At 37.9% G+C, this 12,615-nt stretch overlaps 2 protein-coding genes across 8 annotated transcripts; one reads left to right on the forward strand and one right to left on the reverse strand.

The window, feature by feature from the left end:
* The first annotated feature begins 263 nt into the window (after positions 1 to 263).
* Positions 264 to 5,698, forward strand: LOC121236004 (protein DA1-related 2-like). Its single transcript, XM_041132780.1, has 12 exons — positions 264 to 793; positions 1,037 to 1,200; positions 1,849 to 1,936; positions 2,023 to 2,137; positions 2,858 to 2,978; positions 3,126 to 3,209; positions 3,580 to 3,699; positions 3,831 to 4,043; positions 4,123 to 4,185; positions 4,309 to 4,424; positions 5,065 to 5,123; positions 5,206 to 5,698. The coding sequence occupies exons 1-12, from the start codon at positions 748 to 750 to the stop codon at positions 5,526 to 5,528; spliced, it is 1,512 nt and encodes a 503-aa protein (XP_040988714.1). The 5' UTR covers positions 264 to 747; the 3' UTR covers positions 5,529 to 5,698.
* A 474-nt stretch (positions 5,699 to 6,172) lies between these two features.
* On the reverse strand, positions 6,173 to 11,948 carry LOC121246638 (mitochondrial substrate carrier family protein B-like). Of its 7 annotated transcripts, none has more exons than XR_005937197.1 (9): positions 11,791 to 11,948; positions 11,421 to 11,686; positions 10,815 to 10,991; positions 10,538 to 10,687; positions 10,020 to 10,121; positions 9,865 to 9,935; positions 9,679 to 9,746; positions 8,940 to 9,041; positions 6,523 to 6,661 (listed from the first exon to the last, which is right to left on the reverse strand). XR_005937197.1 is itself a non-coding variant. In XM_041145035.1 (9 exons), exons 2-8 carry the CDS (start codon positions 11,646 to 11,648, stop codon positions 8,948 to 8,950), a joined length of 897 nt encoding a protein of 298 aa, XP_041000969.1. In that variant the 5' UTR covers positions 11,649 to 11,686; positions 11,791 to 11,948; the 3' UTR covers positions 6,523 to 6,661; positions 8,940 to 8,947. The 7 variants fall into 7 exon arrangements, 5 of the variants coding, with proteins under 5 accessions (XP_041000822.1, XP_041000969.1, XP_041001149.1 ...); XR_005937178.1 differs by having other exon boundaries at positions 8,940 to 9,071; XM_041145035.1 differs by having other exon boundaries at positions 8,940 to 9,048.
* Positions 11,949 to 12,615: the final 667 nt, after the last annotated feature.

Raw genomic sequence — 12,615 nt, forward strand, 5'->3', positions numbered from 1 at the left:
AAAACTGCTTTCGTGTGTGAAACTTTATATATTAAATATTTTGGGAGACAATTATAACCTCGGAATAGTTTGTTAATTTGAAGCCAAAATACTGCACTGCTGGTATGCCTGGTACATACGATATTTAAATATTATTTTGTGAATTTTAATTTTGTAAATTAAATTTATTTCACCGGGTAGACCATGGCAATTGTGCAATTTCAAGGTAACATCACGGGCACTTGTTTCAAAGTCTTTCTTTTTCCCGGCAAAAATACTCCAAAATTTAGATCAGAAAGTAAGAGAGAGAAAATGATCGATATGACCGCATCGATCGATCCCTCTTTTCCATCTCCCTCTGAGAAAATCATCTTGAAACCGAGGGATTCTCTCGGGCCTCTGCCGTTACTTTATTGTTATCCGCCTCAGCAGATTCCTTCCCGAACACCAACTTTCAGCGATCCGATCTCTCTCTCTCTCTCTCTCTCTACTTTCCCTTCATTTTCTTTCCAAGCGAGGCATCTTTTTCTTTTCCTCTTGAACTCCTTCCTTTCCCTCTCCCAGATTCCTTCTCTCTCTCCCTGTCTATCTCTCTCTTTCAACCAGCCACTATTAACTATGTCGATTGCCTTGTTCCTCGTCCTCTCTCATATCCTACCAAGAAGTCACTTCCTCTCTCTCTCTCTATTTGTCCTTTTTCACATTTTTTGCCCTTCCTTTTGCCCCCGTTGATCTTCCGGGGAAACTTACACATAGCTCTCGGTCCTTATGGCTCCCTCTGGTGTCAACCACATACCTCAGCCTTGTATTTACGGTACTTGTCCCTAACCCAATTAATTTATGTATACCTTCTTTCACTTGCTACCAATACGGCGAACGGATCGTTTTGAATGCATTCCCACATGTATTCGATGTAAACGTATATGGATTATATAAGTTGAATCGTATTGAGTTTTAATCATTTTAGCATTTTGTATGTGGTGATTTTCCCCCCTTTTACCATACTGAATTTTTGTTTTTGGTTGTGGGGTGGGGTTGGAATAATTTGTGGCGGCAGGGGACTTGATTTCTTCAAACGGGGAGAGAAAGTCTAGCATTATGAAATGGCTGATTAAGTTTCTCAAGAATGTTTCCAATCGAGGGGAGGGCGGAGGTGGTGCCAATCATCCTGAGCCCCTTGACGAGGAAAACCTGACTTGGCGTGCACCCCCTAGATCCTCGGTAAACAGTTCCCTACTATGCTGATATTTCTTATTGCAAAGTCATAGATTATGCAACAAAATTCTGTGAAGCTCCTCCTGCATATTTGCTTACTTGGAGAAGTCCACCCGTGCTTGAGTTTCCAAACCGCCTTACACAATTTTCTGAATTCTTTTAAAATAAATCGTTGTTATTAACGAGATAAATGTTTCATCTTAACCGCGGTTTCCTAGTAGTGTCTTTGTTATTGTAGTGTAGATTTTTTGGAGTGACAATCATGCTTATGTTACATGGATTAAAAGTTCACAGCATTGTATGGATCGTCGCGCAGAAATTAGTCTTTGGGATTCTAGACCACACAGCAAGTTATTACCAATTGTTTTGGTGTTATATATGTCTACACATAATCGGTGTATAGCTGGTGGACAGGATAAAAATACGTACCATAGCCTGTAAAATATGATTATTTCTGCTTTTGAGAAATTGTGCTTGATGAATAATGCAATGGGTTTGTATACATGTCTCAATCTTTTCAATGGCAATGCTAATTTTTAACCCATAAAAGGAACTCGACTTCATTCACATCACATTATGGTGCTCAAATTTTTACATGTCACTGCTTGTTTTATATAAGAAAAATTTTGTTACTAGTTCTAGTAGTGTAATCAGGATGATCGCTCTGGGGCTCAGAAGGAAAAAGAAGAACAAGACCATGCAAATGCACTTTCCCTGGCTGAAGATTTGAAGAGACGTAATGGTGGTTAACAATATTTAATACCTGAAATAAATGTTGCTTCTCTGTTACATTTGCACCAAATTGAGTCCCCCCCCCTTTCTCCCCAGGATATGGTCGGCAGACTAACATTGACGAAGAGCTTGCCAGGGCACTTCAGGGTAGCCTAAATTCATCTTCATATCCTCCTTATTCTCCTGTACCATACCATCCGAGGAAATTTAGGTAAGATTTCTCAGTCATAGTTTATATTATTTGCGTCATGAACATTTTTATCAGTAATCAAGAAGTTTTATTCATAATAATAGGCAAAACCCAAGTACACAGGGAGTATACATGTCAAGTGCTAGTGGTGAGATGAGGTTTATGACTGGTTTCTGTTTCCCAAGGAGGCAGTTTTCATGCCACTTGATTTTGGAAATTAACGGATCTTCTGGCAGTAAAAGTTCTTTGGTTCTTCCCAGTCTATAAAATTTTTTATGAACATATAGCTCAGTTTGGAACTGAAAATTTTATTTATTTATTCATGAATATCAGTAATGAGAATCAACACACACAAACACACACACATATATACATATCTGTAAGACCATATCACATTACTTGTCACACACATTCTGGCAAATGTTCAAATTTGTTGGATTACCACTTTTTTGTTTCCCTTGGGCTCTCCTAGAAGGTAACTTACTTTTGCCACTTGGGTGATGAATTCATTGCAGTTTGCCAAACATTTTGGTTGTTAATTGACAGTTGCGACGAGTATTATCTAGTCATAAATGGTGTTCTTGAATCCATATTGGTGTTTATTTCGGTGTAGTTGCTACAGGATTTGTCAAATATCAGCATAACCATTTTAACAACAATATAAAATTCAATTGATTGTCCTAGATTCATAACTTTTTACAATCTTGAATTTGATTTGTCATGTCTTTTTGTGTATTGCAGAGAATGTGGTGGTTGCAAACGTAACATAGGCTATGGCAATTATTTGGGCTGCATGGGAACATTTTTCCATCCAGAGTGCTTCTGCTGTCGTGCTTGTAGTTACCCAATTACTGAGCATGAGGTAATCGGTTGTTCTGTGTCTCTAAATTTTCCCATCATATCAGTCTATTTTTCAGGTTTTTAAAGTTAGAGGTTGAATAACCATTCCAGTAATGATGATAAAACTTCTCCTTCATCTAGCTCTTACGGTTTTTTCTGTTGATCCAAGTTTTCTTTGTCAGGGAGGGAACCTTATCACAAGTCTTGTTTTAAAGAGCTGACCCATCCCAAATGTGAAGTTTGCCACCAATTTGTAAGAGAAGTTACCATACTTGATTCAATCTATATTGCTTGCTTTTCTTTTTCTTGTTTTTTTCTTTTTCCTTCTGGCCATACTGTTGGTTCTCAGTCAATCAAAAAGTTGTGTCCTACTCGTATAATTATGTAATTAAAATACCATTTCAGGCCTATCCTTTTAAGTCTGGGTTGCCACCGGACCAGTGCATGCCGACAGTGGTATGTAATGTCGAGCATCAGGAGTGCTAGTTAACCTCTCCTATAGGGAGAGCTAGATTGAAAAATATCGATCATGTTCCCATCTAGCTGAGATTATTTATATTGGATCTTTGATAACCATCATGAATTTTATCTACATACTTACATTTAAATATTAAAAAATTCAGATCCCAACAAATGCTGCTGGTTTGATCGAGTATAGGTGCCATCCATTTTGGTCTCAAAAATATTGTCCATCACATGAGCATGATAACACAGCTCGTTGCTGTAGTTGTGAACGTCTGGAGGTAATCATCCAAGATGTGGAACATGTTTTCTTCTATTACCTTATCTCCAAAATGTTTTCTTAATTGGAAGAGATGAATATTAATTCAAATTGATCTGCATATCTTTCCTCCCTATTTTTGTCTCCTTGAAGTCTTGGAACTCAAGATACTACTCTCTGGAAGATGGGCGGCGTTTATGCTTAGAGTGCATGGAATCTGCTATCATGGATACTGGTGATTGTCAACCCCTTTACCATGCCATAAGAGATTATTATGAAGGACTGAACATGAAATTAGATCAGCAAATTCCAATGCTTCTGGTTGAAAGACAAGCACTTAATGAAGCCATTGTTGGGGAGAAGAATGTAATAAATGATCTCTTGGTGTTTGTATTTTATTTACTTTTTCATGGAAATTCTCAGATTCTGACGTTGCTCTTTCCAGGGCTTTCATCACATGCCTGAGACAAGGGGTTTATGTCTTTCTGAAGAGCAGACAGTCACAAGTGTATGTATTCAGAATCTTATACCACTTGGTTTTGCTTTTCTTAAATTTGAAAGAAGATAACGAGTAATGGTGCCGATTGTTTATTAGCTGCTCTACCTGTGATTATTATTTTTTGTTATTCAGATACACAAAGGGCTGAGATTTGGCGTCCACCGACAGGTAGGAATGAGAACCCAACACCAAAAACTGACTCGAAAATGTGAAGTTACAGCCATTCTTGTTCTCTATGGTCTTCCAAGGTGATGGTCAATGACAATTTCGCCATTTTTTTTTTTCATGAGAAGGGGTTTGTAAATTTTCTAAACCCAATGCATTTTGTGTGTGTGGTTTTTTTTAAAAAAAAAACTCAGTCTTCATGCTTAAAAATACTTGTGACATAAGAGTAGAGTAGCACCGAGTATAAAATCTCTGCATTATGCTTTTGTGTATAATCCATCTACAATGATCGAAATCTTTGTTAGAACAATAAGAAAAGGTCCACTTGATACCCTTGTTTGGAGATTTCGTTCATTAAGTATGCTTTTAGCCATGCTCGAAGAGACATTGGATTGTAATTTGAATCTTTTCTTTGTTCTCTGTATTGAACGACTGTCCAAAAAGCTCAAACACCAATACTCCACATGCAAACGGACTCAGAAATAGTGAACAACGACAGGCCTTACGCTGCAAAATCCACGAAATTTACAGAATAGGGTCGCCAACATTTTAACCTAGGACTTTTGGCCAATACCATGTTAGGATCCAAATCAAACCAATTATGCATATTGAGCTGACAAACATATTAACACTAACAAGATCTACCTCTGCAAAAAAGGAAAAGAAGAAGAAGAAGAAGCGTTTTCATATCTTACCATTTTGATATCTTTTTGCTGGACTCAGATTACTCACAGGTGCTATTCTTGCCCATGAGTTGATGCATGGCTGGTTACGCCTCAGAGGTAGAATGCCCTTCCCAATCTCCTCCTTGGATCATCATCTGGATGTACATCACTTCATCTTCATTAACTTTGAATTGTGCAGGCTACCGGAATCTTGACCCTGAGGTAGAGGAAGGTATCTGTCAGTTGCTGTCATACATGTGGCTTGAGTCAGAAGTGATGCCAAGATCTAATGCCATGCCATCTACATCAGCAGCTTCGTCCTCTTCCTCATCTTCATCGTCAAAGAAAGGTGGAAAGTCCATTGTCGAAAATAAGCTGGGTGACTTTTTCATGCACCAAATCGCCAACGATACTTCCCCGGCATATGGAGGAGGATATAGGGCTGCTAATGCAGCTGTCGATAAGTATGGTTTACGTTCTACACTGGAACACATTCGACTCACTGGGAATTTTCCATTGTAATAGGAAGAGATGTTCTCAGTGGCTGTATCTCCCCTCCGTTGTATGCCCATTAAAGGTAGCAACATGCTCTAAAGAACGCTCATAACAGAAGTTTGAACAGCATGCCCCTTCAATTTTTAAGGTGGAACTGTGTCCAAAATGTCTCTAGCCTAATAATATGCACCTTTTACAAAGTAAATTAGTAACTATATTTATAAACTCTTTAGCTACTGGGTGCATCATAAATGCCTACGAGGTTGAGCAACTTTGCTCTAGAAACTCTGGAAAACTTCATTTCTGAACGCTTACAAAATTAGCATAGGAGACGACCTTAGATGCACATGAAACAATCCAAAGCCGAACGACGAGTCGTATTCATGCCACAAAAAAGCAAATAATCGTTACCAACTAAAGACCAGCAGAACTTCCGGGCTGGGTGTCACAATTAATACAAAAAAAAAAAAAAAAAGAAGGGAAATGACAGTGGGACAGGGACCTTTTCAAGGTATATACATAAAAACACGGCAAATAATGCGCACACATTTGTAATGCATAAACGAGGTTTGAATCTGCCAAAGGAACCCAATGTCAACTCAATTTGTTTAAGCTAAGATCACTCAGCAGTTTCATGTGTAAAGGATTAATAGATAATAGCAAAAAGTTGCACTAAAAATGGTGATTTTGAAAAAGGGTCACCAGTTAATCTTCCGTATTCTGTGGACAACAATTTCCTCCGTACAGATAGCAATCTGAGTTTACTGTTCTGTATCTTTACATGCAAAAAATGCAATTCTCACAGCAGCATACAATAAACCACCATGAGAAAACCCAAGAAAAGAAATTGGCTTTCATAACAATTTAACCACCCTTCCTTTTGAATACAGACCATACTCCCGGAGACATAGGTGACAACTATAAACGGTCCGTGATATCAGCAAGAAGCTTCTTCAGTGTCTCATAAGTCATAAAACATATACCTAGACCAGGAACCACCTTGTAGTATTCGGGCAGAATCCCTCTATACAACCCACGCAAGCCTTCAGTCCGGGTTATGTGCCTAAAGGTACCAAAAAGGCCTGTTGTATAGACATGAGGTCGGCCTCCTGCCCCTTCCAATTGCTTTCGGCGCCTCACAAGATCCAGAGGAAATGTTGCTGCATATTGTAGTGGAGAACAAATGAAATGACATGATACTACTTGTGGAACTCATAAACCTGAAACTGGTACACTAGACTTATCAATGTCATAAAAACTATCCAAGTTCCACAGCAAACAATCCCATTAACCGAACAGAAACAAATATTGAAGCCAATCAAATATGGAAAGCTCACAAATGAGAAGCACTTTATAATACAACAGAACAATATTATGAAATTAAAACCACTGATCGAAATCTCACATCAGTATTATCCTGTTTAGGATGTGTAACATTCATTCAAATAATTATTTAACTGCAATAATACACAAATTACCATAAAGAGAATAACTTCTCACCGGAGTATCCTATTAGTGTAGAACAACGGAAACCAATAGATGCAAGCCACGTAAGGGCTACATCTTCAAACCTGATGCACCGCGCTGCAGGGAACCCACTCTGTCGAGACCCCCCTCCCCCTCTCTCTCTCTACGAAAACCCCCTAACCTTTCTCTCTCTCCGAACTCTCTCTCTCTCTCCTTCCCTCTCCTTCACGAACCCTGACTTGACCAGCAAAATCCTCTCCAAGGTCATAGAGTACTGCAAGAAACAACCATTGTTCTGGACCAGCTTCCCAGTATGCAGCTCCAGGAGAATCACACCAAAAGCAAAAACATCACTCTTGAAGGTTCTATATGGAAGGTCTGCACTCGGATTGTTGTCAACAACCATTAGACCATATTCACTGATGCACATATGTTTATTTCTGTCAAACAAAATGTTTGTGGATTTTAGGTTCCCATGAGCAATGCTAGCTGCAACACTTAGCCTGCTTCCCCAGTCAAATGGTTGTTTCTGTGACCTTGAAAATGAAAGAAAAAAAAATGACTCAGAAAAAATATTTTTGCATTTTTGATCGTGAAGGAGAGGGAAGGATAGAGAGGGGGATTCGTAACGGGGAGCTGGGCTAGGGTTTGATTCGAGAGGGGGGGGGGGTTTGTGAAGGAGAGGAATGAGAGAGAAGGAAGGAGAGAGAGAGAGAGGTTAGGGTTCATCGGTTCAGTTCGAGAGAGAGAAAGAGAGAGAGGTGCTGGTGGGAAGGGAGGGGGTTGGGTCTCAAACCTGGACCCCTAATATTTAAAGTTTCTCTGCAGCACACCCCACTACCCAGAACATGTATCCCCTACATGGCACTACTCCATTAGTCTCCGTTGTTCTACACTTACAGGAGGCACCGGTTAGAAGCGCACCCCTACCATAAAACAGCATGCAAATAGAAAATATAGCACACTGTTATCTTTATCACATATAACTAGTATGTATGAACAAAAAATGTTGAACTCATGAGCAACTTCACTGATGAATAAATAATTTTTCAATAGATTCAGTGCTCATGCCTGGGGAAGGTTATTGCGGCTGTGCGGTTAAACCAAAAAATGGCATTATATGAGAAATATTCAGAGCTCTACCCAGACTATTACCGTACCTATCTCCAAATGATTTCCAAACTTGCACACACTGTATTAGGCTACTTTCTTGATGATGGTGTCATTAATGATAGACACCACTTTATAGGAGTTGCAGAGAATACCAGTGTTTGGAGAATAACCCTATTTAGAATGGCTTAAACGGGAATGCACATTCTACCAGTGAGTAGGGTTCAAGTGAAGGCAGAACGACAGACTGGTACAAAAATTCAATTCCACCAGGCAAACCTAGAAAGATGAATCTTTCGACATGATTTATGGACAGGCCAAAATAAATTATATCTACATTAAGAATGTGAATGCATTATTTGAGTTTGTCGTAGTAAAAGGTTTTGACACATGCAACAGATCTACTCAATCAGAAGCAACTAATTTTGCTTCCAAGAAAATAGACAAGGAGTTTGTTTGACTTTACTTCTAGATTTGCATCACCGCCGCTTTTTCAAATCTTGCAGTAAGTCAGTGCTTTTCAATAACAAAAAAAAAAAAAATAGTTTGCCTGTTTCATTTTCTGGAACAGAAAAATGAATGGAGTCCTTAAAAATATCGGCAAGGCTTGAAGGATACCAACGCCCATTAATCAATTGGCAATGGAAGCCTAACTGAGAAGCATACCTCAAGGAGGACCTGATAGAAAATATAGGTTCACCTGAGAGTAGTGCAACCCCATAATGGAACCCACTGCAAAGCTTGGGAGACAAGTTATTGAGGAAGTGTTGAAAACAGGTATTTAATCCAAGAAAGATCTTTACATAAAGGATAATGTTAGATGAATGACATAAGAAGGTAATTTTCTGTTGACTTCCTTACTAAAATTCTCAAATGCCAGATAAAAAAACAACTCCAGTCTGTTCTCTGGCTCTAGGGTCAGTCAGTCTGGTTAGGTACTTGGTGCAGAACCTGCACCACACCCTGTTCTCTGCATCAAAAGCATAGTCACAGCTGCATGTATCAATTACTTTTACTACATATTGACAATCTTAATTAAGCACTGGAAATAGGCTAACCAAAACCTCATTAACTGTAATAGCTGCCAATTAGCACTTGATATCAAAGACGAGTAAAAAGTACTCCAAATAAGAATCATAACATGTAATGCATACTCACAGAAATACAAAAGACAACATATGCACCAGATACTCTCCTGTCTCTATTTCATAATAGGATGTAACAAAGAATGCTTATTCTTTTTTTATTTTTTTTATTGGTAAATAAGATTTTATTGATCATAAGGATAGGCAAGAGCCCAAGTACACGGGACAGATACAAGCCCTTTATCTAAAGGGCAAGAATTTTTCATATTGAAAAAAACAATGCAACTTTAATTCTTTCGTAACACAATAGGTACATTGGTCTTTGCAGCTTTAATTCTTTTTTTTTTTCCTGGTTGGTTCCTAGAATACTGTTTATCAGACTAAATGCCAACAAAAACAATGTGTTTAATTTCCATGAAAACAAAAGACCAACCCCCATAAAATTAACAAGAAACATAGAAGCAGTCTCATAACTCATGAAAAGCTTCGGATGTAGCACGTCTAAGATCACTCACCTGTTGATGATGCAATTCCTGAAAGACTTCCACAAGCCAGACTTACAAGGACAGTAGAATCATCAGGTCTGATATAAAGACAGCAAATTAATGTTTTAGAACCAAAAAAAGGACTTTAGCAATAGGAATTGTAAGAAGTCACGTCAGAAAAATAAAATTACAGAAACAACTTATGATGTGATTTACCTATGCAATTTCCAGAAAGATCTCAAGGTCTCATATACTGAAAAACTGATTGCTATACTTGGCCCAACACCCTGCGTTAGTAACCAAACAGCAATCAATCATACACTGAAAAGGACTTAGCATGTACAAACTTGGAATTGACTACAGAAGCATACCAAGAGTGTTGCTCCAAGCCCCTTATATAGACCCAAAATACCCTCCTCCTTGCTAATAGTTTGTAAAGCATGCCAAATACCTCTGTAGTATATCACATTTGTCTGCAAAGCTCAAACTAGCCGAGTCAATGTAGAAGAAAATTGCACATGCAAAACCACAAACAAAATATCAAAGAAAAGCAAGACTCCAGTGAATGCATCTTACGATTAAAACACATGGTAAGCAACTTAAAAATAATATTTTTTTTATAACTTAAAAATCATATTAAAATGCCAAAAAAGTAAAGAGCCAATGACGTCAACAACTACAACAAGAATAAGAAACAGCAGTAGTTCCTATAGAAAAAGAAAAAACCAAAGAGCAGTAGTAATGTTCCCAAAGCATGCCTATCAATGCAGCAATGCTTTAAAAACTTTTTTTTTTTTTATAAGTAGCAATGCTTTAAAAACTTAACAAATGAGACTGGTACAAACTGGAAAAGAAAACACGACTTTTCCTTCCAGCCAAATGACATTACCTGAGCTGCAAGGCGTGTCCTTACAAGATCCAATGGATAAGTAACTGAAGCAGCTGTTATTCCAGCCAAACCACCAGCTACAAAATGTACACAAATGTCCGCACTCATATTTTCTCTTCGGCTCTCCAGTCCTGGAATCATCTTTAGTAGCTGTATCACATTAAATACAGTTTAGTCATTGACCAAGGCATAAAGGCATGATTAGAAGCACTTTCCTGATAACTATGGATCACAAACACAGACTGAGACAGGCATATATATGCTTGTCTCTACCAACCTTTTTATAGTGCTCATATGCATAAAAACTGACAGAAGAATAAGGTAGACGATGAGCAATTGTAACCAGATTCCCCTTCCAAAAAGCTCTGAATCCTTCTTCACCAACAATCCGCGAAGCCTCATGCCATATGCTCGTCTTTCGCAAAGTCGCAACATCAGAGTGCATACCTTGCACCTAAAAGGATGGAGAGAAAAAGATATCAGGGAGGCAGCTAATTAATCTTGAGGACACTAAAACGTAATGGTTGATCAACCCATAGTTCGTCCAAAATACACAAAACCGTATAGACATTACATTAAACTAACTTCCCGTGCCACTCCAATGAGCATACCAGATGATTATCCTTTGAGCAAAGTATTAAAACAGAACATTTACCCCGGCTATAATTTAAAAATTCATTCTTTATCCAACCCTTACCTAAAACAAAACAAATAAGATCCTAACTTTAGATTAACTTTATCGCATAAAAACCTAACGCACTCAAGTAAACAATGAAACCCACTCGTAACATCACACATCAACACAAAGTAAAAAAGAGTGCAAACGCAGCCCAAAGAATACATCAAATTCTGTTAAAAGAAAATGAAAGGACGAAATTCGAACCTGGAAGAGAATAGTGAGCCGAGCAAGCGGCGCCGTACAGGTCTTACTGAGAGCGCCGGCAACGCCTCCAGCAAGAAGCTGCGATACCGTTCCGATCTGAGATTTCTGGTGCAATGGCTGTTGCTGCTGCTGTGAGAACTTCCTTGCACCGCCATCGGCGTGGCCCGAATTAAGAGCTCTCTGCCCCCCTCCCTCTACCACCACTCCAACTCTTGCCTCTGTTTGCATAATGCAATCTCTCTCTTTCTGCAGTCTTCTCTTTCCCTCTATAAGTAGTTTTGGAAAGCTTTACAATTTGTCTTGTGCAGAACGGACTTCTCTGAATCAAATAGATTAAGAAATCTATTCAAATGAGGAAAGGATTACAAACCGTAATCGTATCCGAAATCACTGCCAATCGAATTCGTAGCGCAGCGCTGAAGATTAGCTCCAACCCCAACTTTCCTCTTCTTTTTGCTTGTGCTTTTAGTTTTAGGTCTCTTCCCACTGCTTAATTTGAACGCAGTGGGTCCGACGTCGTTTAGTGGCTCTATATCATCATATGAAATCACCCAAATGGTTAGGTTAGTATTTATTTAATTGGGTTTAGTCCAGTGTTAGGATTTGAACCGAATAAGTCCGTTTGAATAGTGGATGAGATAGTTTGATCTGTTTGGATTCAGATATGAGTTGAAATAGTTTTAGATAAATTAAATAAAATATTATTTTTTAATATTATTATTGTTTTGAGATTTGAAAAGGTTGAATTGTTTATTATATTTTGTGTGAGAATTTAGAAAAGTTGTAATAATGAGATGAGATGAGATGAAATGAGATGAGATAAGTTTTCAATCCAAACTGGGATTAGATGAAAGTTGGTAGTTAAAATTTGAATAAAATATTATTGAAATCTTATTTTTTAATATTATTATTGTTTTGAGATTTGAAAAAGTTAAATTGTTTATTATATTTTATGTGAAAATTTAAAAAATTATAATAATGAGATAAAATAAGATAAAACTATTTCTATATCCAAACAGTAACTAAGTCCGTCCCAAATGGTTACGTTAGTATTTATTTAATTGGGTTTAGAGCAGTGTTAGGGTTTGAACAGAATAACTGATCTATTCTGATATTTACTCTGTTTATGAAGGTCTAAAATTTTAATCACTGATCTAAAATGACATCCGGAGTTGTCAAAAGGTAACAAAAGAAG

Source organism: Juglans microcarpa x Juglans regia, chromosome 1D (genome assembly GCF_004785595.1).
Source record: "Juglans microcarpa x Juglans regia isolate MS1-56 chromosome 1D, Jm3101_v1.0, whole genome shotgun sequence".
Classification (NCBI taxonomy): domain Eukaryota; kingdom Viridiplantae; phylum Streptophyta; class Magnoliopsida; order Fagales; family Juglandaceae; genus Juglans; species Juglans microcarpa x Juglans regia.